The sequence below is a fragment of the Fusarium venenatum genome (genome assembly GCF_020744135.1).
Source record: "Fusarium venenatum strain MPI-CAGE-CH-0201 chromosome Unknown EDB82scaffold_1, whole genome shotgun sequence".
NCBI lineage: Eukaryota > Fungi > Ascomycota > Sordariomycetes > Hypocreales > Nectriaceae > Fusarium > Fusarium venenatum.
In genome coordinates, this window is record NW_027072129.1 from 6,064,904 (window position 1) to 6,092,173 (window position 27,270).

Sequence of the window (27,270 nt, forward strand, 5' to 3'; positions counted from 1 at the left end):
CAATGCCAGGTTGCCATTTAGTGTCACAATGGATGTATGTCTATATTCTTGTTACTAGTGTTACGCGTATCTGGTTGCAATCGATAGCCGTTGCTTACATCTCAGTTGCTACTCTTTCCCTTGTCCCATTTCTCACTAACCGTCTTATCTGCCCCTTCAGACTCATCATCTTCCTCTGAATCAGACGACAAGTCCTAAGCTTCTTTTGCAGACTCCGCACTACCAACTCTCTTCATGCCCATGACTCAGGACTCATGTCTCTTCTAAACAGCTTCAAAGCGCAGCTTCCCAAGTTCCTTGTCGAAAAACGGCCAGATGCCGACCTGAGCTTCTTGCGCAAATGTCATATCAAACGAAAATCGAAGAATGAGCTAAAATATACCCTCAAGCTTCTAAACGAGTGTCTTTAGTGTCTACCAGAGCGTGATATAGTTGTCATGAGAATCGACGGTTTATCTCGTCTCACAGGTGACAAGAATAAGGGATATATGATCATAGCCAGATTGGCAAAAATGGCTGTCGAGTATCCTCATCTCACTGTCAAGATATTGATCACTGATGACTTGGCGAAGAGCTCCCACGATTGAGATGATTGGTGATTAGATATACTGACGAAAAGAAATTTATGAACGAAATATATTGATTTTGAATAAAACTTCGCATTCACTTATACTACATGGAACTAGGGATAATCTACTGTTCGAAAACTGAACCAAATACGTTTCCGTCGCCCATACCAGCCTCGGTAACCTCCAACCCCTCAAGAGCCTTCAGCACCTTTTCAGGTAAAGGTCCCTTCTTAACAGCCGCAACATTCTTCTCAAAGTGCTCAACCTTTGATCCACCCAAGATAATGGCATCCTGAGACTCAAGCTTGGAATGGTAGTAGAGCCATCGAATAGCAACATCAGAAGTGCTTTCAACCTCACCATCCTTGATGAGACCATACAGGTCCTTGACAGCCTTGTGGAAGGGCTCCTTGTCATATATAAACTTGTAGATGGTGAGGGGATGGGTTGGCTCGCCGTAGCGTGTGCCGGCTGTATCACCGCTGGTAGGCTTTCCAGTAAGAAAACCTCCTGCAAGGGGACTGTAGGCGTGCAGAGCAATATTATGCTTTCGAAGGAACTCTAGAATCTTGGTTCCTGTTCCGCGCCAGATATAGTTGTACATGTACTGGGCAACTGAGGGCTTGATATAGCCCTTAGCATCGCAGATCTCGATGTACTTCTCAATCATACTGAGAGGCCAGTTGCAAAGACCCAGCTATGATTCGAGTTAGTTATGGCTTGCAATAGTAAGAATTGTGTGTTCTTACCTTTTTGAACTTGCCATTTTTGAACTGCTCATCAAAACCTCTTGCCTGATCTTCAAGAGAAGTACCTGGATCAGGCATATGGGCTGAGAGAATGTTGACTGAGTCTTGGTGAAGACGCTCAAGACTTGTGTTCAAGCTCTTCTCAATAGCCTCAGGTGCCAGGCAGCCGAGGAGGTTACGGCTGATGGCAACTCTGGTGTCAATGAGCCAGTTCTGCTCGCTGGACTTGACCTTTCCGAGGAGAACCTCGGTTTGGCCTGTGGCTTCCTCGGTAGGATAGCTAGCAGCAGTATCAAGTTGCTTGACACCATTGTCTGAAGCTACCTGGAGAAACTTTTGAATAGCATCTTCCTCGGCGAGAGAGCCGTAGCCAATTGAGGCCGTGCCAAAGATAATCTGGGGACCGTTTTCGGACATGACAGAAAGACGAGGGTGATTTTTCGAACTTTGACAGAGTGGAAGAACTATGTCGGTCTTGTTGTGAAGAATTGTCAACTAAGCGACTGGAACTTTGCCGTCACATCATTTATACCAGACATTCCGAACTTGGAGATGTATCATGAAAGATGATTGCGGACCTCCGCTTACTTGCTGCGTCATCATGTTCCCCGAAGGATCTCAGACCTTGTGGTAACTTTTTTATTGCTGTGCCATCGTTCCTGAGGCGTGAAAGGTTCCGTGCGGAAACTAAGCAGGGATCGTATATGCTACGTGGGGAATCTTACGTCCCCACGCCAAGAGGAGTATTTCTAGTAAACAGGTTGCTCCTTCGAAGGATCCGATAACGCCCTTGCCTTGCATGGGAAGTGTAACCTTGCTTGCCACCGTAGATGATTGACTTCGGGAGCCTTGCCATGAATTCCAGCATGTGTATATGTTGTGATATGTAGTTATACCCTCTCCAGTCTCGTTCCCATCACGACTCATATCAACTTCCTCACTTACTCTTTGTCTATTCATTTTCATCATGCGTGTTGCTGTTGTTGGCGCTGGACCTGGAGGTCTTGTTACGCTCAAGTACCTCAAAGAAGCTACCAAGTTCTTTGACATTGATCCCATTGATGTCCGTCTCTTTGAGCGTGAGGATGAAGTTGGTGGAACTTTCACCAAGCGTACCTATGAGGATGCAGAGGTAAGTACAAGGCGGAAATCTCAAAACATTTTCATTAATATGGTTGCTTAGCTTGTGTCTTCAAAGTATCTGACATGCTTCTCTGACTGGCGTGCAGACCTTGAAGATCCAGATTTTCTGAGCGCTGAAAGGTTTATTCGGTACTTGAAAGAGTACACAGACCACTTCAACCTCTGGCCTAATATTTCCCTTTCAACGCCTGTTACGTCTGTCAGGCGAGGTCAGGCTGGTGGCCACATCGTTCATTACCGTGGTCCTGATGGTATTGACAAGACTTGGGAATGTGATGCTGTCGCTGTCTGCAGTGGCCTTCACGTCACGCCCAACATTCCCGATGTCCCTGGTATCGAAAAGGTGAAAACCGTCAAGCACTCTTCCCAGTTCAAAAAGAGAGAGGAGTTTCCTCAAGGCGGCCAAATTGTCGTTCTAGGTACTGGTGAGACGGGTATGGATATCGCCCATCTCGCTGTTACCTCTCCTACGAAGCGTGTTGTTCTATGTCATAGACAGGGCTTCCTTGGTGCCCCAAAGGTTAGATGACCATGAATACTCCTGGAAAACCAAAACTGACTCACGGCGTAGAAAATCCCCAACCCTATCTTATTTCCAATCTTAGGAAACAAGCCCGACCCTAACGCCCAGGAGCTACCCATTGATGTCAGCTGGCAGGCTCCCCTGCTTGACTCTTACCTACCGCCTTTCTTGAGAGATCGTCTCTTCACATGGAGATTCCAAGACATAAATATTAAGCTGGCTAACTGGCTCTGCTCTGGGACTACTGCTGGAGTTGACCAGTGGATTGGAGGTCTTGATGCTGACCGATTCCACACATCTCAAAGTAAGTGACCTTGATCCCAAATGTCAAAGAGCTGCATAGCTGACTAGAAACAGGCTTCTTTAACAAAGCTGTCTGGAGGTGTCTTCACTATATCAGCGAGCCTTACCGCCCTACCAACCCAGGTATTGTAGAGCGTATTCGCCGTGCAATCGTCACGATTCCTGTCAAGGAGGTCCCAGGTAACAAGTACATCGACTTGGCTCCTTGGCCAACTCACATCGATGACCAAGGTGTCATGCATTTCAAGGAGAACGGTCGCCCTGAAGCAGAGCGCATGAAGAAGCTTGGCCCAGTGAAGCCTGACATGGTTGTCTATGCTACGGGTTACACTCAAGAATTCAAATTCTTTGAAGAAGCCAACAAGAACGGCGAGAACTACCCGACCTGTGCTGAAGCAGATGTTCGCTGTATTTGGCGTCACAACGATCCCACCGTTGGCTTCATCGGCTTTGTCCGTCCTGGCTATGGTGCTATTCCTCCTCTTGCAGAACTTCAAGCCCAGCTTTGGCTCATGACTCTTGTCAAGCCTGAAGTAGGCAGATCTCTCAGCTCAAGAGAGGAGTACCACTTCAAGCTCCATGGTCACAAGCGTATCGACTACGGTGTCCACCACGAGTCTTATGCATACCAGCTGGCCCTTGATATGAATGCTGTTCCCTCTTTCTGGGACGGTGTTCGAGCTGGCTGGAACGCAGGTGCTAAGCACCCTGGTCTCTGGTGGCGTCTGCCTATCTTGTGGTTGACTGGTGCTCAGTTCAACACCAAGTTCCGTGTGGTTGGACCTTACCAGTGGGACGGCGCTGTGGACGTTCTTGGCGGTGAGCTTTGGGAAACTATCACCAGACGTGAGGGTCTATTTGGTAAGAAAACCACCTACTCTATAATTGCTATTACTAACATTTCTTAGGCGCATTCGTCATGACAATCGTTCCCATGACCATGGTTGGCACGAGCAGCATCATTATGTGGTTTGTGGGATTGTTTTCGGCACTACTGAGTGCAATTGGAAGCATTGCCAAAGGAACGTTTTGGAGAGTTGTGTAAATTCTGTCGATTCCTGCTGTTGTATTTAATTGCTGTTGAAATAAACTCCATTGAATAAATTGTATCTTTGAATCTCAAGTTCATTTCTCTACTACTTCATCTTGATCTCTAGGTTAACCATTAAATGTTACAAGCAATATCATTTTAAGTAGACTCGGTCAATTTCATTCATATATTAAGTTAAAGGAGACAAAAAATCGATTGCAGCTTATGTATCTAGAAATTCCTGATAAGTTATACTCGGTTACGTGTGCTCACACTGAAGTTCCTCCATTGATAGCGTATCTATCTTTCTCAGAATGATGACCGTCTAATCCAACATCTGATATCAAGGAGCCAACTTGCACCGCAAAACCTCACAAATTGGTCCACACAATCAGCAACCCACATTCCGTTATCTCGGATTACACAATCTTGATCAGTAATGACGTATTGGCGGCAATGAGTGACAATTCGAGGCCAAGAGTGTCGGGATGGTACAACAGGAAAGGGGGGAAGCCACATACGCGAAGCTTCAACATTCCTTCCTAATCAGTTGATTGGCAAATACTCCCTTTTCTAGCCTTAGCATTGGCAAGGAGGATCAAATTGTTCAAAAATCGAATGTTACATCCCTGTTTCTACACTTGACAGCCCCTCTTCCCCGCTTCCTTCACTCTCATCAGTCTATGTAACAGTTGTAGCAGAAAGTTGGAGACATGATCTTCCAAGTTGGATACCCTCTAACTCCTCTCAGATCTTACATGCATATCTAAACGCACTCCAAAGCTACCTCAATACCGGCCGGGGATTTCCTCCCGCCCTGATTTTGGTCCTTCAATCCTTGTGTAGAATGGAGCTAGTGCTGAATCCCGAGGCAAGGAACATAATCCCGCTTACATGGGGGTAGGGGGTGGCTACAACGCTGTGGGTCCTTTTCTAAAATGATATGCAACATGCCCTCGATCTTTCAGAAGGATTTGGCCCTTGAGGGGAAATACATCATCAGGATAATATGAGAAATGGGGAGGGCAATTTCAGAAGGATTTTTAACCTGCTTCAGTGAGGAAATACTGGAAAGACTTCTCAACAAACAAGGCATTCGCGGAGTCGACCGGAAACAGAGTACATAAATACAGACGAAAGGAGCGGGAAGAGTGGCACTCACTCAAGCATCAATCCCAAGCTGGCCCGGTAGCAATGACACTCTCCTATTCCACCATGGAACTTCCGAGTTTCTCCCTGAAGTTCGACCATGAGAAGCTGCTACCCCTTGCCATCATTACCACAGGCCTTGTACGTACATTCCGACCTCAGTTAATTACGTTGGAAACTGACAGTAGCGAAGTTGGTCACATCTCTTGCGGCCATAGCCATCTACCGTATTTGGTTCCATCCTCTCTCCATCTTCCCTGGTCCAAAATGGCTCGCCATCTCCAACGTTCCTGAGCGTTACATGAGCAACATCTCAGGTACATGGATTTGGAGAGTCTCTGGTCTGCATCGCGAGTATGGTCCCATTGTTCGCATTGGCCCAAACCGTCTTGCCGTCGATGGAAGCATTGGATGGTTCCAGGTCTATGCCATGAGAGGCAAGGACGATGAATTCCCCAAGTATCCTGAGTACATTTTCCCCGGTGATGGCTTGAGTATCCTCGGTGCCAACCAGATGAACCATAGACGTCACAGGCGTCAGTTTTGGTCTGCGTTCAATGACCAAGCTCTTGTTGAGCAGGAAATTGTCATCCAACCCTACACGGACATGCTTCTTCAGCGTCTCAGCGAGCGTGCCAAGATCGGAGAGCCCATCAACATTGTTGACTGGATCAACTTTCTTCTCTTCGATATCGCAGGCGAGCTTGTCTTTTCCTCTCCTTTTGATTGCCTCGATAAGCAGGAATACCACCCATGGGTATCCAACTTCTTCAGGGCCGTCAAGGGTAATGCTGTGAACCGCTTTGTCAAGCATTACCCAATCACCGAACCCATTGTCAACTTCCTCTTCACCGGCAAGGAGCAGATTCGGCGTGAAGCTGATCAGCGAAACATGACCTTCCATCATGCCATGCAGCGTATGAAGCTCGGAGAGCAGCCCACTCCCGGTCGCCGTGACTTTATGAGCTTCTTGATGCGACGCAACCGTGATGGTGGTGGTCTCACAGACACCGAGATCCTTGTTGACTGCCCTGTTCTGATTGGAGCTTCGAGTGAGACCACCACCACTGCTCTGTCTGGCTTCTTCTTTTACCTTGGTATCTCCCCAGTGGCATACAAGAGACTGGTGGAAGAGGTGCGATCCTCGTTCAAGAGTGAGAGTGAAATCAACATGAAGACCACCAAACAGCTTGAGTACCTCAACGCCACTGTTGACGAAGCACTGAGAGTGTATCCCCCCGCTGCTGAGTCGCCGCCCAGAATTAGCCCTGGCGCCGAGATTGAGGGCAAATACCTGCCCAAAGGAGTGAGTCTTTTTTTTTACCATTACCTCAGTCATAACACCGTTGCTAACCACTACAGGTCGTTGTTTCTGTCTACCAATGGGGAACATTCCACAACCCTGATAACTTTGCCGACCCAGATGACTTTATTCCGGAGCGATGGCTTCAGCCTTCTCACCCTCTGCACAACCCCAAGTATGACAACGACAATCGCTCTGTGTACCGTCCATTCGGGTTCGGTATGAGAGATTGTCTTGGTAAGAATTTGGCTCATGCAGAAATCCGCGTCGTTGTGAGTCGTATCTTGTATAGATTCGACTATGAGTTGGCTCCAAACCAGGAGAACTGGCATGCCAATCAGAAATGTTTCATGGCTTGGGACAAGACGCCTCTCAGTCTCACTTTGAAGCCAAGAGACTTTGCGCCATAAGAGGAACATTTTGAAGGGGCATATATCGATCAATTTCTTCATTTAAATGGCGTCGATCAGATATGAATTGAGAATAAAGTTTATTTACCATTGAAATTATCTTTACAACCTTGATAAACATGCTGAAACTCTGATGAAAATCCCATAACTTGTTTACTGGTGATACAACGTGACTGTATCAAGGGTATTGGACATAGACAAGCTCTCAGGCCGACCCTGGTGATGTTATAGCCTTGATCACTTTATACAGAAACACGAGTCAGTTTCTTCATGTCTTGGCAATTTGGCATCGAAAGTTTAGTCAAGGGAGACACGAAATATCTTTTTGAGTTGATCGTATTGTTGTCACTAAAGAATGCTTGTCCAAGGCTATCTTCGCTTTCATCACTATTATGATGTATATCTTTATTTTACTAGCAATTCATCAATTGGTATTTCACTACAATGGGTTTTCAAGTCTGATCATGGGAAATAAATAGTTTTGTGAATGAATGTGTTTTCTCTAGGTATTTAAATGAAGGACTACTCGAAGTGTCCAAATCACACTAACTCATCGCCAACCCAACTCAACCCACTCATGAACACAATTTCCCCAATATTCCAGTCAAGCCTCACCAAACATGACTCGAAACAAATATTACTTGACGGTGACGCGAACACCCTTAGAGTCTAATCGAGGAAGCGGCATCAGGTAGTCGTGAATAGCATCCACGTCAGACCTGTCCGACTCGAACAACTCAAACTTGGGGCCAGTTGGCCCGAACAAGGCCGCAAGAACAAAATGAAGGTCGGCAAGAGCCAAGCTGAAAAAAAGTAAAATAATTAGTTCATTTTCTTGGTCAGAATTGGTGATAAGGCATACCTAGATCCAGGGCATCGGCGCGAGCCACGCGAAAAGGGCACAAAACAGCGCTTCATCGCGGGTGTTACATTTTCAAGCCATCTCTCAGGCTTGTATTCGAATGGCTCAGGGAACGCATTGGGATCAGTGTGCAGATAATAAGCGTTCATGCCAACGGGAGTCTGGGGTTAACAAAAATTAGCGTACGGAGATTAAAAAAAAGGTTGGCTGTTTTATGCTTGACTTACCCCAGGAGGGATCACCCAGTCTTTGAACTGCAGAGCTGCATCGGGAGAAGTGCGAGGGAGTCGACGCATGGATCCATATGCCATTCTGGAAGACTCAGGTCAGTACGCTAATTGGTTCAACCAAACAAGGTTCCCTGACAGAGCGACAGGGATTGTACTGGAGGAGGGGTGTTGGGTCAAAAAGTACGTACCTCAAGCTCTCTTGGATGACAGCTCCCAGATAAGGAAGTTTCTCAAGCTCAGTCAAAGAAGGCTTCTTCTTGGGGTACTCAGCCATGATATCCTTGAGCTCATCACGAAGACGTTGGCCCTTCTCAGGCATACTGAGCATCCAGAAACAAGTCATGGTAGCAGTGCGCGCTGTAGTGGTAGTGCCACCGCCAAGAAGCACCATTGCTTCCTTCTGAAGTCTTTCAGTACTGAGGTCCTCGGGTGCAAGGCCACTCTCGTGAACTAGGAAGCGGAAGAGTGTGGGCTTTCCACCGACAGTAGCGATACCTTTGCGATCGTTCTCCGACTTTTCGCGCTTGGCTTGCTCAATTTGGCGACCAGCTTGCTGTGCTATTGTTAGTATCTGGTAAGGATTTAAGGGGGGTTGAAAGAGACTTACGACTCGGAAGGTCTGGAAGTGGGCAGCCGAGGGAGCGAGCCACATGATGACGCTCTCAGGGATGAACTTCAGGACACTGCAGAAAGTCAATAATGGTTTGAGTGAAAGAGGCTTTTGAAACTTACTGAACAAGCCATGGAAGCATACCCATGAGGGGTACTGACAAGGAAACATTGCGAAGCATCTCAAACCTACGATTTGGTGATTAGTTGAAGTCCAGTTACGAAACGAATTTTACTTACCACTCAGACGAAAAGTCATCGCTGTTGAGCAGGGACTCAGGCTTCTCAATGCAAATATGCTGCATGACATCGCCAGTGAAGGCCTCAAAGGCATAGTCAAGACGAGCAACCACGCCAGTACCAGAGAGCTCATGGAACTTGTGGAACAACTTCTCAACACGCTCACCGATGAGATTCTCAAGCTTCAAGACACCATTGCGGGAGAAGTAAGGCTCAATGGGCTTTCTTCTCTTACGGTGAAGGTCATGGTCCTGAGAGGCAAAGAAGGTGTCTGGTTAATTAGCTAGGTGATTGGGGGAATTGGATTGAGATAAATATACCTTCAATACCAAGTCCACCACCGAAAGAGTGGCCGAAAGACTCAGTGCGTCGAACGTTACCGTTGACATAGACAGTGTCATAGTAATCAGTGTCGTTGATGGAGAGCTCATCAGGCGTAACGCGAACGAGAGGTCCGTAGACCTCATGCATACGCTGAATCACTTTGTAGTACTGTCCTTTCTTCCAAAAGTCATAGTAAGACTCATAAAGATGTGTCGCGGCAGCGAGCTTGGGGCCAGGGAACTTGGAAAGAGGAGAGAAGTAAAGACGATAGATGACAATGCAAGCGAATCGAAGAACAACAAAAGCAACACTGGCTAGAGCAAAGAGCTTCCAGTCAGGAGTCACTGGTAGGTCTTTCTCGAACCAGTCGTTGATGTTGATGTTGAGGTTGTCCATCTTGAGCCTTTCCATTTTTGTCTGTCTCGGTAAACGATAACAGGCACTGGAGATTAATGTAAGAGGAAAGTGTAAAGTGAAGGGAATTGTGTACACAATAATTAAAAGCACTGGCTATGAAGGCCTGTCTGTAATACCAATGATTCTAGTCGCCATTATCGCATTGTTTGTTTTTCATGACATTGCAGGTTATCTACCTACTTGATTTGCCGAGAAGGAATACAGGCAACTTCGCCACCTCCTCAGTACTTCGTCCTCATTCCGTCACTAGCTTACTGGTGTGCAATCTCACTCCCTCTTGGAGGTCCTCAAGACTGGACTTGGCTCTTACAAGAGGTGTGGGCCACTGCCGGTCTGAAGGATTTGGGCGGATTGTGTTCCTGACTTACCAATAGGAGCAAACACGCCCTCCGCTTACTTCATGATCTTCAAAAACATTTATTCTCTGATGCATGTAATCCTCAGTCGGAGAAATCTCACGACCAGAGATAAATCAGCAATTATGTATGGAGGGTGGAGTCTTGTATCAGTGGAATTCCTTCTCCGTCAAGACGCGAAACAAAGATCACGATCCTTTAATGGGAATCCTGGCACAAGGAGAAAATCGAACGTTATTTACTCATGGACTAGGGTAGACGACATGAGACTTAACTAGATTGTCGTCTAGCGCGGCGGTAAGGCTGGTCCTGCTTGACTGAGGCTCAGCTGTAGGGATGAGGGTGTGTGCATTCTCATATGTCTAGTTAAAATTTGCATGTAGAATCCTTCTTGACCATCCTTGTTTCCCGCCGTTACGAGTTACGAAAAAGGGAGAGACGTCTAGGTAGTAACACACACGCCGGTAGGCCAGCCACCCGTCCCGGACCGTACCGTAGCAGGGGAAGTGGATCTCGAAGGAAGAGGATGCATATGAGCTTGCATGGTTGAATCTGTATCATGATCGCCGTACACACCCTGTTCCACAAATCCTGACAGCCAAGCTTTTCAGTCAGTGCAGGACCTTGCTCATGGTATGCAGGGGTAATGGCCATGGAAAAGGATCACCACAAAGCAAGATCGTGTTGGTTCTTGACTCGCAATTCAGCAGCCGCGGTGCCGTGGCGCCGTTGCACCGATACTGCCTTTCTTATCAATCGCCGATTACTGTAGGTCTTCCTTCCGGCTTTCGTCTTGCCAAGATGATAACTTGACGAAGGTCCAACATGCAAATCCTTCGATACCTAATTGTCCAATCGCCATTGAGTGTTAACGACGCCGATCCCACGTCCAGCCATTCTCAAGTTTGTAAAGGGGACGGTTTACGTGTGTTGTTTGGCGAAGGAGCCTTGAGCAACGCGCGCTTTATGTGGTATCAGTCTAGGCACTTGTTTTTTAAGATTTGAAGCTTGAATAAACCTGATCTGTTAATTGCGTAATACCTGATGACGTTTGTTGTCAAGCATAATTATCCATGGTGTTCCGTACCGGGTAAGTCTCAACGACCGGAGGTGTGTCCATTGTCGCGGATTTACCGATACAGGTTGTGAAGTATTATCTCTCACTTCGTGAGTACACATCAATTCGTAGGATCACAGTCAAACTGGCAGTGTAGGGTAAACAAAGTTGAGCTTAGTAAATTTGTCTAAGTACTTTTATGACATTCATCTTACACCAAGTGTACATATCTCATCATTTCAACCTACTGAGTTGTTTTTCACTTTAACACACTTGATGTAAGGAAAGGGACGCGAGTATGTATTATGTGTGTGAAGTCTTAAACATGTTTTAATGTCGATTTGTCTTGACATCCAATAAGAATTCCACGCATATTTACTCCTCACATATCAAGGTCTTTTAGGTGTAGTTGTGATTCACCTTATCGATTATTGTGGCGTGTAACAAAAAAAAAAAAGCATTGTGCTAAATTCCAGTCCGTATTCTCGTTTATACTAAACTAATCTAATCTATTCGCAGCATCTCCAGAATAAGTTCAAGCTGGTGATTCTCCGCGCCAAACACACCAGCCAACCTCTCCAACTCAGCCTCCATCTCACCATAAAGCGAGTGGAGCACCTTCTCAGTACCCGAAATTCCACCAGCCTCCTCAATGAGATTCAATGCCAGCACCTTTTGTTCGAAGGTAAGACCGCCGTTAACACAGCGCTGCATCATGAGACCTCGCAATTGAGCCACGGCTTTGGGAGCCTTGTTGTTCTCGTTGAAGGCGATGATGAGAGGGAGTGAGAACTTGCCCTCGTCAAGGTCTTCGCAGAAGCCCTTTTGTTCGGTGTACTGTAAGTTGTTAGTGATGTGAGTAAATAGAACCGGACAAGGTGACTTACGTCTGCGAGCTTGAGGTTGGCGTAATCGTCTCGGATCTGGAAGTAGCGACCAAATAGCTGGCACAAACGGCTGAAGTCAACATCTACTCCAGTAGTGGACTCGGCAGCCATGAGACGGGTGAGGAGACGGAACAAGCCACCGGTTTCTGTCATCAATGTCAGTATACCGTGCAAAACTCAGGATATTGTGAAACATACTTCCGTCAACCATTCGCAAATACTCCTCCAAAGGTGGACAGATCATGTTAGAGGTCCACTGAAGCTCGTAAGCCTGACCAATGAAAAGTTGTCGAATCTCGTCTGTGAAACCCCTGTCAGTTTATGTCGACCCAATTGCGTGCAGCGATGATTTACCAACAAAGATGCTCAGAGCCTTGGGGCTGTTGAGCTGGCTAATCAGACTAACAGACTGAATGTACTGAAATGTTGCAGAGTTGATGGTCTGCGCCTCGCCGAAAACAGCATGGGCTGAAGGCTTGCCACGTCGGAGTTGTGAATGGTCCTCAATATCATCAAGCCTAAAAAAAAAAATGTTAACAAAACACTCCATTATGCTTGAGAAACGACTTACATAAGTGATGATCCGTGCAGGCTTTCGGTGATAGACTTGATGGTGTTGGCATTTTCAGCAGGAACTCTGAGCCAGAAGTTGAGAGCGTCAATGGTCTTGTTTCTGACTCCCTTTGATGGAAGAGAACATAGATATCGGTATGGCTCCATGACGACCTGTATCTAGTTAGCAGCTGCAAATTAAAAAAACTGATTGTCCTGAACTTACATCGTCTTCCATGGGAGGCAATTCTTGCAACATGATATCAGACAGTGTCTTCTTGTGGTCGGCCCCACTATCCACCTTCTTGTGCGCTGTCCAATTGGTATCGTCCGCCGAGGTAGCTCGCTTGATTGAGGCATGTCTCTCAATAGACGGACGCTCGTCAACTCCATTTGTGGCTGAGTGGCCGTGCTGAGCAGACTGAGACAAACCGTTGGTGACTCTGTTGGCTCCATGGACACCATTCGTCTTGGTGCCGTTGACATAGCTGTTGCCATTGTACTCCCCACTGCCATTAACCAAGGAACGAACAGCAAAGCTCTCCTTAGCAGGGCTATCGGGAGTAGGTAGTCTGTGGATCTCAGGACGAGTAGAATCCATCATGGCCTCCTTGGAAGCCTGAACAGGGTTATACGTGGAATTAAGCTCCTCTTTGGTTTGCTTGAGTCTGGCCTGTTGCCTCTCATTGTAAGGCGCGTTCATGTCATATCTTCGGCACTGAGTACTCCAGATAGCGTTTCCGCTGACACCAAACAACATGTGGTATAGGTAGTCCTTGAGATCCTGAGAAACGTCTGTTCGCTCTCGTGTCTCCTTTGTGACTTGGAGACACTTGGCTACTTCGATCTTGTTTCGTGCTCTGCAGAGGCGCTCGGCTTCTTCAATGGAGCAGTTGTGCTCCCTCATCAGAACAACGAGAGCATTGACAAAGTCTCCGGGCTTGCCGGACTTCTCAGCTGCCTCTGCTTCCTTTCCATATGACCAGATATCATTTGTCAAAGTCACGGACATGATGGCTGGAAGAGCAAGTTGATGGCATAGCTCAATCTCATGTTCAGGAATTGTGATAGCACATCCAAAGATGATGAGAGCGTGCCAGAACCTGTGGCCTGTCAGTGATTGCAGAAAATAAAAAGTCAAGTAACTTACATGTAACCGACATCAGTAGCTCTGTAGTGGAGATACTCGTCAAGTGTCTTGAAGTTTGTATCATGGGCGCATCCTGCACCAGTGTTGATAAAGGTGGCCCAAGCGTTCATGGCTGCCACTGCTCGGTCTCGGTCAATGGCCACCATGGATTTGAAGATCCAAGCCTGGAGATGACGTTTTCCAGACTCACGGCTCTGGATATCACCGTCTCTCACACCCTGTTGAAGTGCGTCAAGGAATTCATCGTTCTCAGCAGCAACCTTTGACTGTTAGCATGAGTCAATGGTATATATAAGGTAAAAAATCTTACTGTCTCGGCTGACTCAACATCAGTGATATCTATACTGGTTAGAAATGATGTGTCCAAGGCTAAAGTGAAACTCACCATCGTGAAGAAAGGCAAACTCATTCGCATAGGAAACAATCTCTAGTCTCTCGGGCAAACACTCTGGTAGAGTAAGACAGATGAAGTTGTGTCTTGGCCCCAATGCACCTCGGAAAGGCAGCTTAGGACCAACATGCTTCTCCCAGTCATACTGAGCCTTGAAGATGGCAACCTCATCCAAGTCTGCACCCTTGTGCATACGCACTGGAACACCATCACAGAGACCGTCAGTGTCGTAGTCCGTAGGCTCAAACGAGTAGCGGTATGTGAAGTCCATTGTAATAATGTTTGTGGGGGAAATGATAAAAAGATAAAAACGGGGGTGGATAAGTTGAAAACGAATATTTCCGCTTCTTTTTGAGTATATCGATCGTACGTTTTGGTTCTATTTTGTTGCTTTTATGTCTTCCAACTTCGCCATTTTCTCTCTTCGACTCCAAGATGCAGGCGTTTCAACATGCCTAGAGATTTGCTGCTCGCAATTCCGTCAGAGGGTGTAAATGTATCGGAGGATCATGAGGAGTGGAGGATGGCGAAGGGCAGTATCCGCTGACAAGGGTCGTGATCCTGAATCCCACGCGGCACGCCCAAGTGCATCCAGCCCCTGTAAGACATTATTATGGGAGTGTGAAGAAAAAGTCCGAACTTAGTGTTTCGGAATCAATCTTTTATCTGGTCGCCTAGAAGAACCAAGTAAAAGTCTCATCCTGTGGTGGTGGTGCAGTGTCGTTAAACGATCCATGTTTACCGTCACAGGGGATTGGAGAAGGATTCTGCGAAATCTAGGCGCAGCAGTCCATAGAAGGATGGTGGGCACGGCAGAGAAGATTATAGTAAAATAAAAGGATCCACTAACGAGAATCGCCGCTTGTGATCGGCGACTTGATGGGTCAGTATGTGCCGAGAATTGCTATCTTGTTGGAGTATCAGGACGACCTTGTATCAGATCCTTCAGTACCACCATGGAAATCTTGGTTTTCCATTTGTCCGCCCGTAAGACATCATATCGCATTACTAACTGTCCAATTGTCTTTCCATCTTGGCATTCCGTAGGCGAACATGGTCTTGGTCATACTCCACAGAAAAGACGTAAGGGGCTTCAGTTGATCTATCTTAGAATACTACCCAAACGGCTATTCCGCCTTCCTAAATCTCATTATTTTCACACTCGTCAAGGTTATCAGATGCGAAGATGCATTTGCTCATGGCAAATCTCAACACCCCAGCCAAAACACTTGGTCCCATCCAAGATCCTCCGACCTTCTCGCCCTTACACCCCACATAGATAGACCCATTTTGCGCTATCTTGAGATGCGGTTATTCTTGATACTAGTTACTTTCGCTTCCAGGCTTATTTGCCAAGTCGCCGCTCACAAGTCTGCATCTGGAGGATTGATCGACAAAACCAAAACCTGCACCGTAAGGAGTATGGCCTCGTTGTTTAGGAGTAGAAGGTCCTTCACGGTCTTCGAATTATGACGTATGAAGGTGAAGACCGAATCGATCCTTTTACCTCTGAAAGGAGTGGCATGTAACCACAAGGAGTCGGCCCCTCGTAGATGGTACGTAATCGGGCAGGATTCTTATCATGGCCTCCCACATGATGATGGCTTTGTAGAGTTTAGGCAGAGAGGGCTGGCCACAGAGGCAATCGTATGATCCAAGATCTTGACCCCATTTGGCCACATCTCGTCTAGGAATATGCTCTCTGTGGAGACATTCCTCATCCCCTTCGCTTGACAAAAGCGTGGAGCAGGGTTTATCACAAACAAGAAAACGGAGGTCTTTTACTTGATGCTTAATGAATCGTGAATCTAGCAATGTTAGTGAAGTTGAGGGAAATATGACGATTCAGAATACTACGTACCCGAGGTTCTTCATTTCCGTGTGATGGGAGAGAAGAAGGGTCATAACATTGCGACTAGTAAATTCTGCAGTATATGTGATATTTGAACGAAAGCAATTTCCATTAATTTTTTACTATTGCCAAGATATTTCTTAAACAATAGAGATAATTTAGTGCTTATGGAGTAGTTAACTTAAGGTAGACGATCAATCAGGCTAGTCTATCAGCTCAGACACCCAAAGTATATAAAATCCACCAGACAGACCCTGATACATCCACTCTGACAAGTTCATTGTCCTGTTATCCAAATACTACAACCATGACTATCGACATCAAACCATATACTATCAACGTTTCAGACTCGGACATCGAGGTCTTGAAAACAAAGCTTGAATACGCAAGATTTCCCAATGAAGGCGAAATCTCTGACGACTGGACCTACGGTGCCAGTCTCAGTGATGTGAAGCGTCTCGCTTCATATTGGAAGGATGGATTCGACTGGAGAGCCCAAGAAGCCAAGTTGAACCAGTATCCTCAATTCACCACCAACGTATCTGTGGATGGTTTTGGAGATCTTGAAATTCACTTCTTGCACCAGAAAAGCAGCAAACCCGATAGCATTCCTCTGCTCTTCGTCCATGGCTGTAAACTCACTTGAATTTCTGTTAGAAATGTGAATTTGACTGATGATTGCTACAGGGCCTGGAAGCTTCGTTGAAGTTCTCAAGATTCTTCCTCTTTTGACTGAACCCAAAGATGGACCTTCTTTCCATGTTGTCGCGCCTTCTTTGCCTAATCATGTCTTCTCGGATGGTGTATCAAAGAGTGGTTTTGGAATTCCTCGATACGCTGAAACTCTTCACAAGCTGATGCTCAAGCTGGGATACAACAAATATGGTACTGTTCACAGTATTTCAGTTCTGTATGTACCACTAACACTGCAGTAGTCACTCAAGGAGGTGATTGGGGTTATATCATCACTCGGCTGATCGGTTCTCAATACCCGGAGCACTGCCTCGCCTCGCATTTGAGCATGATTCCAGCCGTCAGCCCTCCTAACCCTTTGAAGACTCCATGGCAGTTCCTTCGCTTCTGGCTCTCTCCTTTCACTCCTCTGGAGAAGCAAGGAATTGAACAAATGAAGCATTTCTACAACGAAGGTCTCGCCTACAATCTAATAATGAGCAGCAAACCCTCTACTATAGGGTTTGGTCTCGCTGACTCACCTGTGGCCTTGCTTTCATGGACTTACGAGAAGCTCCATGACTGGACTGATGACTACAAGTGGACAGACGATGAGATTCTGACATGGGTTTCTCTCTACCAGTTCTCCAAGGCAGGGCCGGCCGCAAGTTGTAGGATCTACTATGAAAGTAGACATGCGGACCAGGATCTAACAAAGAAGATCAATGACTGGGTTCCCAATGTTCCTCTTGGACTTTCATACTTCCCCAAAGACATCGTCTTTGTTCCGAGGACATGGGGAAGGACTTTGGGACCCATTGCCTTTGAGAAGATCCATACAAGTGGCGGGCATTTTGCTTCGATTGAGAGGCCTGAAGAGCTGGTGGAGGATTTGAGAGAGATGTTTAATAAGAGTGGATTGGGCAAAGAGGTTATCGAGAAGCTGGGATAGAACTGTCTGTCCCCGTTTTGTAGCAAATCTAATTTGGTGAACCCAACTGCATCTGTTGCCGTATTAGCACTTTGCAAACCCAATACTCAATCGAAACTACATCTGTATCAAATAGATCTTTATACTGTGTTCCCGTGATATAAGTTTCCTCTAACATTTCTAGTTTTGTATTAACATCGTTCCCACTAACAGCGCGACGTCCACACAATGAACGGGAAGTTGATCATGAGTCGGCGATATAATTCAAATTGCACAAGACATGTAGCGAAGTTTTTAAACTAAGAGTGTCGACTCCAATAGGCCTCTTCAGCCCGAAATCTCAAGGTCTGAGAACTTGCCGGGGCATAATGAAGGAGAAAGATGCACTGGGCATGGAGTCCTGGAAGACGTATATCCCATATGCGAGACTCAAACTGAGATACAGAGGTACTCAAGGCTGTCAAACTCACGTTTCTGTTATTTTACGAAGTCAGGAGGGATAGCACCAGCTGCTAGCATGTTAACCACAGTGTAGCCATCCTACTGGGTAGCAGAAAAAATGGCCTCCGAAGTCTTAGGGTATAAAAATAAGTAGTCTAAGAACTATAGCCTAAGGGGCATAAAGTGGCCTACTAATTTCGTCTCTTGTGCTTCCAGCAGTCACTTTTTCTGATACCCTGAGGCCATCCCCTGGCCTCAAAGTTGCCGATTTCTCATATTGATTGAAGGTAAAAGGCGTTATGAATGATTAAACAATGACTACGCCCTACATATGAGCGTTACACACGACCCCTTTACGACCTATTTACCAAATATCTGAGAACCAATCGAAGATAATACACTTCGTCATATATTTCGGATGATAAACCGTGACCCAGCTACGCTACTGTAAAACAGCCCCTCAAGGTCCAACGCAAATGGAGACTATCTAATGAGCCCATCGTTGAGATCGGAAATCTCCACAAAGATCCCCTGCCAGAATCGGCGATTGCCTGCTCAGTTCATGTTTCGCGCACCCCCTTTGCATCAATTTCCCATCGTCTATGGACCCCTTAACAGAAACAGCTCCCCTGGACTGTGATCAGCATGTACACGTTCGTTAATTGGGCGATCTCAATGAAAAGACACGCCGCAGTAGATCTCTTCAGCCCCTGACTCACAGAGCAGGGGATTGACAAATCGCAAATACAACTCGGTACAGCTAATGAAATATATCGAGTCGTATTAGCTCATACAAGATATCCTAACCGGTGTGTATCGATATGGTTTCCATTTCCAGGGAGACGCCTTTCTCTAACGCATCTTCCGCATTGTAATGCCCCACGGAATCACGTGGGGTCTGGAATTACGAGTGTAACAATCGTTAACTTGGGTAGCATTTCTCTCCTGCGACCAGATTGGTTGCACTTCCAATACGAAACAGAGAATGATGCAACTACAGTAGCATCCAATCGTCTGTATTAAGAGTTGAGTAGGTCAATATTGTAAGGCTGAGGCTTGTGATAGCAGTGTTGTGTCGCCAAGTGGAGATACCAACCGGCAGGCATCACACCAGCCTGTCGGGGACTCAAGGTCCGATGAACACCGCTCATTTACTATTACGTTATGGGCTTAGCATTGGTTTCACAATAATCTTATGCCTGCTTGGTGCTGACATGCTGTGGGAGCTGTCGTGGTATTATTGGAGTATATCAGCCCAAGACGGTTAACTGCATTGTACGTACCGAATCAGGCTCTGCTATCCTTATGATATAAGGTCTCTTATCCCCCAGGTTATCTCACCTACGTAAACGCCTAGGCCTAAACATTTTGTGGCGTGTAGACTGGTAGGCTTTGGGGCTTTTGATCTTCATCACGGAGAATGAATAAATTCGACAACGTCATGAACCCTGAATCCCCTCTGTCGTGACCAACGATGTAATGTTGAATCTTTATTTGGTCTTTGCCTAATTGGTTATTCTGAACATGATATGAAGTGAAATTGCTTAGTTCTCACGGTAGCTCAGCATAACGATCTGAGAATACGCCAAAGGAGCCCATTCACCATATGGCAATATTGCTTTTGGCATCTTACACTAGATGTAAGTGGAACTATCCCTTTCTGCCAACACTCGAGTTCAGTGCTCTGAACATCATTATTCAAAAGTCAACAGCGCATGACAGCCTAGATTGAGTAGCGTATAAGTTGATGGCCTCCGTGGTTCTGCCTCACGTCTTGGCGGCCGCGAACTTGTCCATGTTATGGCATAGGTCTCGTTATCGTCTGTTTGCGCACCCAACTTTATTGAATAAGCGATTACTGTCTTCTTTTTTCTATCAGACAGACTTAATTTAGAAAATATAAAAGCCATAGAGGCTCAGCTGTTTGGGGGCGGAGGCCTTGTCATAGCCCATGCCTCTTCTGCCTCGCTCTTCTATTTGACAATGATGCTTTCCTTCTTGAAATGACTTTCCCTTAAACACCATAAAGAAATCAAACAGGTATATTCATATTTCTCTCGTCTTGCGGTCGTTGAGTTGTTTTGTTACCTAGCAATTCTTGAAGCGACCACCCCAAACAGAGAGCAAGGATCTGCACATCCGTACAGCCACAATTATTACCTCCATCCTTACGGTAACAAGAGACCCAATGACATCCACTGGCTTCAGAAGGCGCGAAAGGAAACTACTCGTTGTGTCACTGGACGGTAAGCTGCTATGGTTGTCCGAGACCATAATTTCGTTGACCAACCATCCTCAAACACATTGGCCGGTAGCTTCCGCAGCTCTCGAGAAACAGTCATCTCCGTTCTACCCAAGCTGATCTGTAAGCGCCGTAATAATGTGTTTTTAATTGGAGTTCATGGTGTGGGATCGGACATCAACCCTACAGATCGCTTCTGGGGAGGTAAGTTGTCCCTTTTCGTTGCACTGTCTTTACCCAGACAACTAGTGTAGGACTTTGCGGTTGGGTAACGCAGCGCAATGTCATCACCGCATATAGTGAGTCCTTTCCGTATGCTTTTCCCCTGAATATCTATATTCTAACTTCATATCAGAGAGGATCGCTGAAGAGTATGAGCCTGGTGACAAAATCATCCTGACTGGATGCTCCCGAGGTAAGTCATCACAATTTGATGATGACTTTCACACCAGCCGACTCTCTTATCCGTGAGATAGTCCGAAGAGAACTAACACGATTTTTCCAGGTGCCTGGGCTGCTCGCTACCTTGCACTCATTATCAACGTTGTTGGTTTGCCTAAGCAAGGCGGTGATAATGAGCTCTTCCATCTCTTGTATAAGGAATGCGATAAGAATTCCAATTTCGATTTACGCATAACCAAGAAGCTACTCATATACGAATGTGAGTGCTTACTATCTTATTCCCAGTAGTAAGTCGTGCGCTAATGAGTGATAGGCTACACCAACGTAACAATTGAGGCACTATGTTGCTTTGACACGGTCGGCTCCCTTGGTCTCCCACTCTTTGGCATAGCCAAGCCATTGGCTTTGGTCCGTCGAGGACAAAAGAAAGAGGATATGGTCTCTACCGTTGCGAGGAGTAAGTATCTAACTCAATCCTCTATCTGCTATTCTCGGCGTGCAATGTATCATCTTAAGTTTACTACTGTTGCTAACATCATTTGCTTTACAGACGCCAAGCACGCATTCCACTGCATTGCCCTCCACGAAACAAGAGAGCCTTTCTTTCCAACATACATGAGTGGGGAAAACGTTCATCAGGTCTTCTTCGTTGGCAACCACGGCCACGTGGGTTGGATAAGTAGCCAGGAAAGCTTTGTGCATGCTGCTCTCACCTGGATGATTCAACAACTTCACTTGCATACTGGTATCGACTTCGATGACGATATACTTAAAAGGTACTTCCAGAGCTATCGATGTAACGAGGTTCAGGACCCAACTCCAGGTCACCCTTGGATATCTGACCGCATCGTACCAAGAAGTGCCGGCGGTTATTTTCCATCAGATTCCTAATAATTCAAGGCTTTCATTTACTGCCCTGACGTAGTAGCTAACCTTTCTACTACGTACATTCAACCACATCAGTCATAGCTGTTTCCCAAATCTTACTCATATGTTCATCTTTGCTTCTTGAACGGGGCCATAGAATACTCACGAACACCCCTCTCACCTCTTCCCACGTAAGTAGTCCCATCGCCTTGCTCTGAGCTCTTACAATCCCTTCAAAGAACGGCCTCAAACCAGGTTCCAAGTCCATATCCCCCTCCTTCTCATGCCAACGAAGGCTTACCAGCCCAATAAACGACTCCCACAATATCAGCTCTGGAAGTTGTGATGGCTCAGGCTTTCGCATAGCAAAAGTAACATCGCGCTGCAAGATGCATAAAGAGTGAAGTAGTATCTCCCTCTTCAAGGGACACCATAGAGTCACAACTTGTTCGACATACATCTCTACCGCTACCAATAAAGCGCACCAAGACGTCCTGTACTTGAAGTCTTCGGGCGCAGTGGCGCTAGACTTGCTGGCATCGTCCTCATAGTAAATAGAGTTCATATGTGCCGAAATGATGTTGTCGTAAAATACCGAGGATCGACCATATAGCCAAAACTCATCCTGTTCTTTTGAACCCATCTCAACTACACCCTGGAGACACTCGAGGATGGGCCTATAGTCAACGTCTAGTAACTGTGCGCCGCTGTAAGGAGCTTCGAAAAAGGCTGGAACTAACCGAACGGCCTTGAGCTTGAGATAGTGGGAGAATTGGCCAGCGGTCAAGTGGAAATTGTGGAGGAGGTCAATGGTTGTGCTTAGCTCGATGGTGTATATGTCGCCATCGTGACCTTGTTCAGCGGCGACGCCTTTGAGAACACTTTTTAAGCCGTGTACAAAGGTGGATGTCCTACTCTTGTTAGTTAATCATCGAACGTAGTTGGGCGAGTATGAGAACTGACAGAAGGAAATATCGATCTGAAAGCTCTTGATCGATGGTCTTGCACTGGCCATCCTCTTGACCTCGTAATCGGTTCGAAAGAGCGTATACGACGCTCAGGTGTGTTTCGGCTAATTTTATATCACCTCGACAGACCTACTACAATCAGCATGATGTCTTCCAATCGGCGAGTGGGTATCACAAACCTCCGCAAAAGTCAGAGTAGCGATCTGTTTGGTGATCCCAGCAAGTAGCTTGATGTCTCCTCTAGACATCCACTTTCTGACTTGTTGTACAGCCTCAATCTTGTGATAAAGAAATGTCGTTTCAAACTTGGAGAGGGTTCCGACGTTGAAAGCGAAATGTATGCCCGCCATAAGTACTGCGCTTCTAAGTGCGTCGGGGTTTGAGATGATAAAGGCAAGACTATACATTGTTAGCGCGAGCACAGCTTCCAGGGATCAGATACCGTTACCAGTCTTTTGTGTGATCTTTCGGTGAAACTCCAAGCTCTGAGCCAGTCCCATAGACTGAGATCGTCAGTATGAAACAAGCCTGCAGGTGAATTCCACGTACAGTAATGAAACAGCTCCTGCGATCTCAGTGGCATATGAATGGAGGAACAACCCATATTCACCACCGATGTAGAAAGAGCCAATTGTGCTACTAAAGACTGCGAATTTGGTACCTCTGGTCTTTTAGCATATCTAGAGGTTTCCCGAGGGGTATGTTCCCAGGGTGTCGTGGCCTGCCAAGGTTGGACATCTCCCGCTGCTTTCTCTAGTGCTCTTCTCTCCCTGAGAGGGATTTTGACAGGAGGATACTCGCATATCCTCTGGCTGTTGATGCAGTTTTTGCTTGTCAATCAGTGATTTTAGTAATAGGTCGATAGATATAGTAAAATAGGATTAGATAGTAACTCACCATTGAGGTTTTTGCTCGTCACATCTCACTCTGCGGTTACGACATTCTGAGCACCCAGTTCGACTTCGCGTATGTGCGCGACGCTGCCGAGGCTTATTGGTCTTACTAGCTATAGTTTCCTCACCCTGCATGGTTTCAGTGGTGTGCTGGGGCAGTTTAACTTTAGTATCCTGTCAAGGTTGTTTCGTGCGATCCCAAGAAGAGGAGGATTGGAGGATGGAATGAGATGCAGCGACATTTGAGAAGAAGTAAGCACTAACTTAAACAGGTTTCCAATGCAGGGGTGCAGACCGGACTTGGCGTGAGGAGTAATTTGTCTGAGGGTTGGATGCAACATTACAAGTATTTTCATTAAGTTCATTTTAGGCTGCTGTGACGACAGGTATAGGCTAAGTTGATAAAATACTGATTTCTCTATGTACTGTGTACCGATTGGTCTAATAACCTATTCATGTCTATCCATAAAACCCGTTCTGTTTGCCTCGCCATATCCCTCCATTAGAAACTCCATTTCAGCCCATCCAGCCGCTTCCACGTCGCTCCCCGGTAAAAACTGTGCCATCGACCCCTCAACAGGCGCAAATCCCGGGAAGGGTAAGAAATTTAAAAGGCCATCCATAGAACCCATTCCTTGACCTTGGGGATCCTGTGGCTGCATTTGTTGAGCTTGCCATCCGGGAGGGTAAGGCATGCTGTTCGTGTTTATGCCTTGCGGAGGAAGATTCGGCATGGTCGGTGGATCATTCGGGTTATTAGCGCACTCTGAGAAGGTATCGACAACCTGAGCCAGTCGCGCCATTGAGCCGCACTTTTCGGTATGGTTGATGACGTTTCGTAGGGTTTCTACTATACGCCGGATCTTGCTCTGTAGAGCTACCTCGTCCGGCTTGACTCCTTCTACTAGCTCGCCAGGACGTAGCCGGAGTAGTCGAAGGATCAAAATCATAGCTGAACAGTAAGCGTAGAAAACATCCAATCCGGAAAGACCGTTGAGGACGTTAAAGTGGTCGAGAAGAATCATAAGGTAGCTCAGTTGGCATGCATGCTTGACACACAACGCAGCGTGTGTAGGTACTGGTGTTTTGGATGCTTCAGCATCAGCCTTGCGCATCGATGCTACGTCGCGAAGGAGCAGTGGTCGTGTAGCAACGATAGCGATGTAGTGAAACTGAATGTGCATCAGCAAGACAGCGCGAAGTTGTGGACGTGTCTTCCAAGCCAGCGAAACCTTGAGTTCCTCCATATCCACAGCGCCATCTTGGTCTAGAGATGGTAGAGCCCTGCCTTCCAACTTCATCCAAGAAACGTCCAGTCCTGGTGCTTTCCCTATATCCCTTTTCCAGCCATCTAAAGCGTTCATAATCTCATCCAATTTCGGTCCTGGGCTTCGGTTTACTCCATGTAGGAGTCTTGTTCGTGCTAGAATAGCCTGGAGTTTCACAGACCACGATACGAGTCTGGCATCAGTTCCTATACCTCCTTCAACAAAGTCTTCTCTGGGCGGGACGACTTCGACGTCAAGTTCTTGCAAGCCACTAGGTCGACCGAGACTTGATGCGAGGAATTGCTCAAATGAGTACAGTGTGCAGAATACCCATTTTCTGACTTCTCTTTCGAGCGGTCTGAATGAAGAACTCATGTCTAGTCTATGAAGACCTAGGGCAAAAGAGATGCGAGTCGCTGTGCCCGCTATATTCCACGCGGCATTTCTCTCGTTATTGTTGTGTAGGAAGAGGGCCAGTAGTAACAAGACTCGAACATTGCTTAGAGAACACTTTGCGATAAATTGCGGTAGCAGAGTTCTGGCCACCGTAACTGATCTCCGCCGTAGCGCAGAATGGTCAACGTTGGGGATTGACCTATCCGATATAGATCCAAATACGGCAATCATGTGAAGACAACCAATCCAGCCCCAGTCGGGTAGTTGAAGTGGTCTTGAATTTGGAATACGCGGATCCCGTCGAGCTTGGACGATAAACAACTCATATTCTTCTTCAAATGTTGCTCGATGGAAGAGAGGGAAGTCATCGTGGACATTAGTGAAGTACGACTGGATGAGGCTTTCCAACACTTCGTTTGCAGGGAATTGGCCGAGAATCTCTTCCATGTCAGTGGTGGGAAGACGTGTAAAGTCGCGCGCGATAGCAGACGTCATGGATCCAGGCGAGGGTCCGTCTTGAGGCCAAGCAGCATTGCACTGCGGTTGGTCATCGTCATCCGGTTCGTCGGCCTCGAGGAGTCGACTCGTGTTATCCTGAGTGAACTTGGTAACTCCCTGACGACCTTGATTAGCCTGGCTATCATTCGAATCAACCAGATTTCGCAACTGATTCCAGAAATTAAGTGTCCCTGAAGGACCAATGTAGTGTTGATGACCAGAGTTATCTTTGACCAGTGATGACTGAGGCTCGTCGCTTTGGGATTTACCAGGTGCAGCAGCCTGGTCTTCTGTAGTAATAATCTCTGGTCCTGTCGGTGGCGTTTGTGTACTGTTGGGAGGACTTGAAACCAATTCTTCAACTTTAATCAACTTGCGATTAGGGTCAGAGATATTGGGCATTTTATAGCCCATTCGCTGACCTAATTGCGCAAGGTCATTGACGGTATCGAGGGCTTCATTTGGGAATGCACCCTTGACAAGAGCTTCAAGGCAAAGGTACCTATCAAGACGCACGGTTAACGTGGGTGTAGCTTAAACAATGGGTCAGCTGGCACCTATCGCTTAAATCATCGACACTTCCATAGAAGCGTGTCTTCCGCGGCGCCGTGTACGAGCAGGTGACGTTATGTTCGACGCAGTTAATGCAACCTGTACCCGAAGGATCAGGTACACACTTACATCGTCGCTTAATGCAGACACATAATCAGCGCCAAGTCTTGAGTGGATAGATCATGTTGTGTTGCATAGAGAGAGTCTAATTAAAGAACTCGACTCACCTTGCGACAACGGTCACAGCTCTGAGCGTTTCTTTTACGAGATTCGTCAGGTATGCGCCTTAGGCGACGCTTGGCGGCTATCGCTGAAGATTCAATTGCTGTAGTTGCTGACATTGTAGAATCTGACTCTGACGCTCTGACTCTCCAACAGGAAAAAGCGAAGGGTTCATCGAATCGATGCTTCCTTTGCTGGGGGGTTGGGAAGGAATGAACGTCCTCGGGTGGAAGGGCTCCCTCCCGCGGGTGGGAACACGCGGATGTATGCTCCCGATGGGTAGACGTAGATGGCGTCAATCCTAAAAAGCCACTGATGGCGCAGCGAGATGACAGAAATTATGGGGACTAAACCTCGATCTAACAACATCTCTTTACCAACGACGATAGTTATCAAATAGTTTGATATATCATATAACCAACCTGGTTAGAGCTCGTCAATTCCGGAAGCTTTCTTTGCCATGGTGGGTGTATCTGTTGATGGGAAGGAACTCAACTTGCCACAAACTATGTCGGATATGAACGACGATATTGGAAAGATTTTCTATCTAGCGGTTTCCAAGAACATCATTGATTTAGCTGTCACGCCTAGACACTCGGAGTGATCTCTAGAATTTTGACGAAGTCTAGTTGGTAGCAGAGATGATAATCTCTAAATTTCATGGTATAAAAATAGATGACCCGACATTATCGTTGTATCATCAAAGCACCACTTTTTATAACGATCAAGATGATTATAGAGGATACTATATCAATAACGAGAAAAAGTCAATGAATAAACGGTTTCAGAGCAAAGAGCAAAGTCAAGGTTGA

The 27,270-nt window shown here is 46.5% G+C and overlaps 9 protein-coding genes across 9 annotated transcripts; 4 read left to right on the top strand and 5 right to left on the bottom strand.

Moving 5' to 3' along the window:
• Positions 1–642: 642 nt before the first annotated feature.
• EDB82DRAFT_487859 (NADP-dependent oxidoreductase domain-containing protein) lies at positions 643–1,877 on the bottom strand. Its single transcript, XM_025730139.2, has 2 exons — positions 1,319–1,877; positions 643–1,266 (listed from the first exon to the last, which is right to left on the bottom strand). Exons 1-2 carry the CDS (start codon positions 1,733–1,735, stop codon positions 694–696), a joined length of 990 nt encoding a protein of 329 aa, XP_025589294.1. The 5' UTR covers positions 1,736–1,877; the 3' UTR covers positions 643–693.
• A 367-nt stretch (positions 1,878–2,244) lies between these two features.
• EDB82DRAFT_533066 (uncharacterized protein) lies at positions 2,245–4,402 on the top strand. The gene is made up of 5 exons (XM_025730138.2): positions 2,245–2,450; positions 2,502–2,981; positions 3,033–3,288; positions 3,342–4,148; positions 4,196–4,402. The coding sequence occupies exons 1-5, from the start codon at positions 2,286–2,288 to the stop codon at positions 4,330–4,332; spliced, it is 1,845 nt and encodes a 614-aa protein (XP_025589293.1). The 5' UTR covers positions 2,245–2,285; the 3' UTR covers positions 4,333–4,402.
• Positions 4,403–5,386: 984 nt separating this feature from the next.
• On the top strand, positions 5,387–7,272 carry EDB82DRAFT_564963 (cytochrome P450). Its single transcript, XM_065609797.1, has 3 exons — positions 5,387–5,607; positions 5,660–6,772; positions 6,829–7,272. The coding sequence occupies exons 1-3, from the start codon at positions 5,512–5,514 to the stop codon at positions 7,177–7,179; spliced, it is 1,560 nt and encodes a 519-aa protein (XP_065465661.1). The 5' UTR covers positions 5,387–5,511; the 3' UTR covers positions 7,180–7,272.
• A 373-nt stretch (positions 7,273–7,645) lies between these two features.
• Positions 7,646–9,975, bottom strand: EDB82DRAFT_487864 (cytochrome P450). Its single transcript, XM_025730136.2, has 8 exons — positions 9,441–9,975; positions 9,121–9,391; positions 9,004–9,069; positions 8,879–8,954; positions 8,460–8,824; positions 8,269–8,353; positions 8,042–8,202; positions 7,646–7,982 (listed from the first exon to the last, which is right to left on the bottom strand). The coding sequence occupies exons 1-8, from the start codon at positions 9,853–9,855 to the stop codon at positions 7,817–7,819; spliced, it is 1,605 nt and encodes a 534-aa protein (XP_025589291.1). The 5' UTR covers positions 9,856–9,975; the 3' UTR covers positions 7,646–7,816.
• A 1,761-nt stretch (positions 9,976–11,736) lies between these two features.
• EDB82DRAFT_457053 (isoprenoid synthase domain-containing protein) lies at positions 11,737–14,598 on the bottom strand. The gene is made up of 9 exons (XM_065607854.1): positions 14,249–14,598; positions 14,174–14,202; positions 13,864–14,123; positions 12,940–13,816; positions 12,733–12,887; positions 12,516–12,679; positions 12,360–12,461; positions 12,162–12,307; positions 11,737–12,111 (listed from the first exon to the last, which is right to left on the bottom strand). Exons 1-9 carry the CDS (start codon positions 14,523–14,525, stop codon positions 11,779–11,781), a joined length of 2,343 nt encoding a protein of 780 aa, XP_065465662.1. The 5' UTR covers positions 14,526–14,598; the 3' UTR covers positions 11,737–11,778.
• A 1,800-nt stretch (positions 14,599–16,398) lies between these two features.
• On the top strand, positions 16,399–17,799 carry EDB82DRAFT_533070 (Alpha/Beta hydrolase protein). Its single transcript, XM_025730134.2, has 3 exons — positions 16,399–16,738; positions 16,794–16,991; positions 17,042–17,799. Exons 1-3 carry the CDS (start codon positions 16,414–16,416, stop codon positions 17,728–17,730), a joined length of 1,212 nt encoding a protein of 403 aa, XP_025589289.1. The 5' UTR covers positions 16,399–16,413; the 3' UTR covers positions 17,731–17,799.
• Positions 17,800–20,406: 2,607 nt separating this feature from the next.
• EDB82DRAFT_471533 (uncharacterized protein) lies at positions 20,407–21,685 on the top strand (the record flags this gene model as incomplete). The annotated part of the gene is made up of 6 exons (XM_025730133.2): positions 20,407–20,596; positions 20,647–20,691; positions 20,748–20,807; positions 20,898–21,053; positions 21,108–21,251; positions 21,345–21,685. The coding sequence occupies 6 exons, from the start codon at positions 20,407–20,409 to the stop codon at positions 21,683–21,685; spliced, it is 936 nt and encodes a 311-aa protein (XP_025589288.2).
• EDB82DRAFT_487869 (uncharacterized protein) lies at positions 21,507–23,785 on the bottom strand. Its single transcript, XM_025730131.2, has 6 exons — positions 23,527–23,785; positions 23,179–23,459; positions 23,078–23,132; positions 22,809–23,028; positions 22,625–22,758; positions 21,507–22,572 (listed from the first exon to the last, which is right to left on the bottom strand). The coding sequence occupies exons 1-6, from the start codon at positions 23,655–23,657 to the stop codon at positions 21,735–21,737; spliced, it is 1,659 nt and encodes a 552-aa protein (XP_025589287.2). The 5' UTR covers positions 23,658–23,785; the 3' UTR covers positions 21,507–21,734.
• On the bottom strand, positions 23,700–26,577 carry EDB82DRAFT_543547 (fungal-specific transcription factor domain-containing protein; the record flags this gene model as incomplete). The annotated part of the gene is made up of 4 exons (XM_065609381.1): positions 23,700–23,785; positions 23,995–26,186; positions 26,242–26,372; positions 26,464–26,577. 4 exons carry the CDS (start codon positions 26,575–26,577, stop codon positions 23,700–23,702), a joined length of 2,523 nt encoding a protein of 840 aa, XP_065465663.1.
• Between the last annotated feature and the right edge of the window lie 693 nt (positions 26,578–27,270).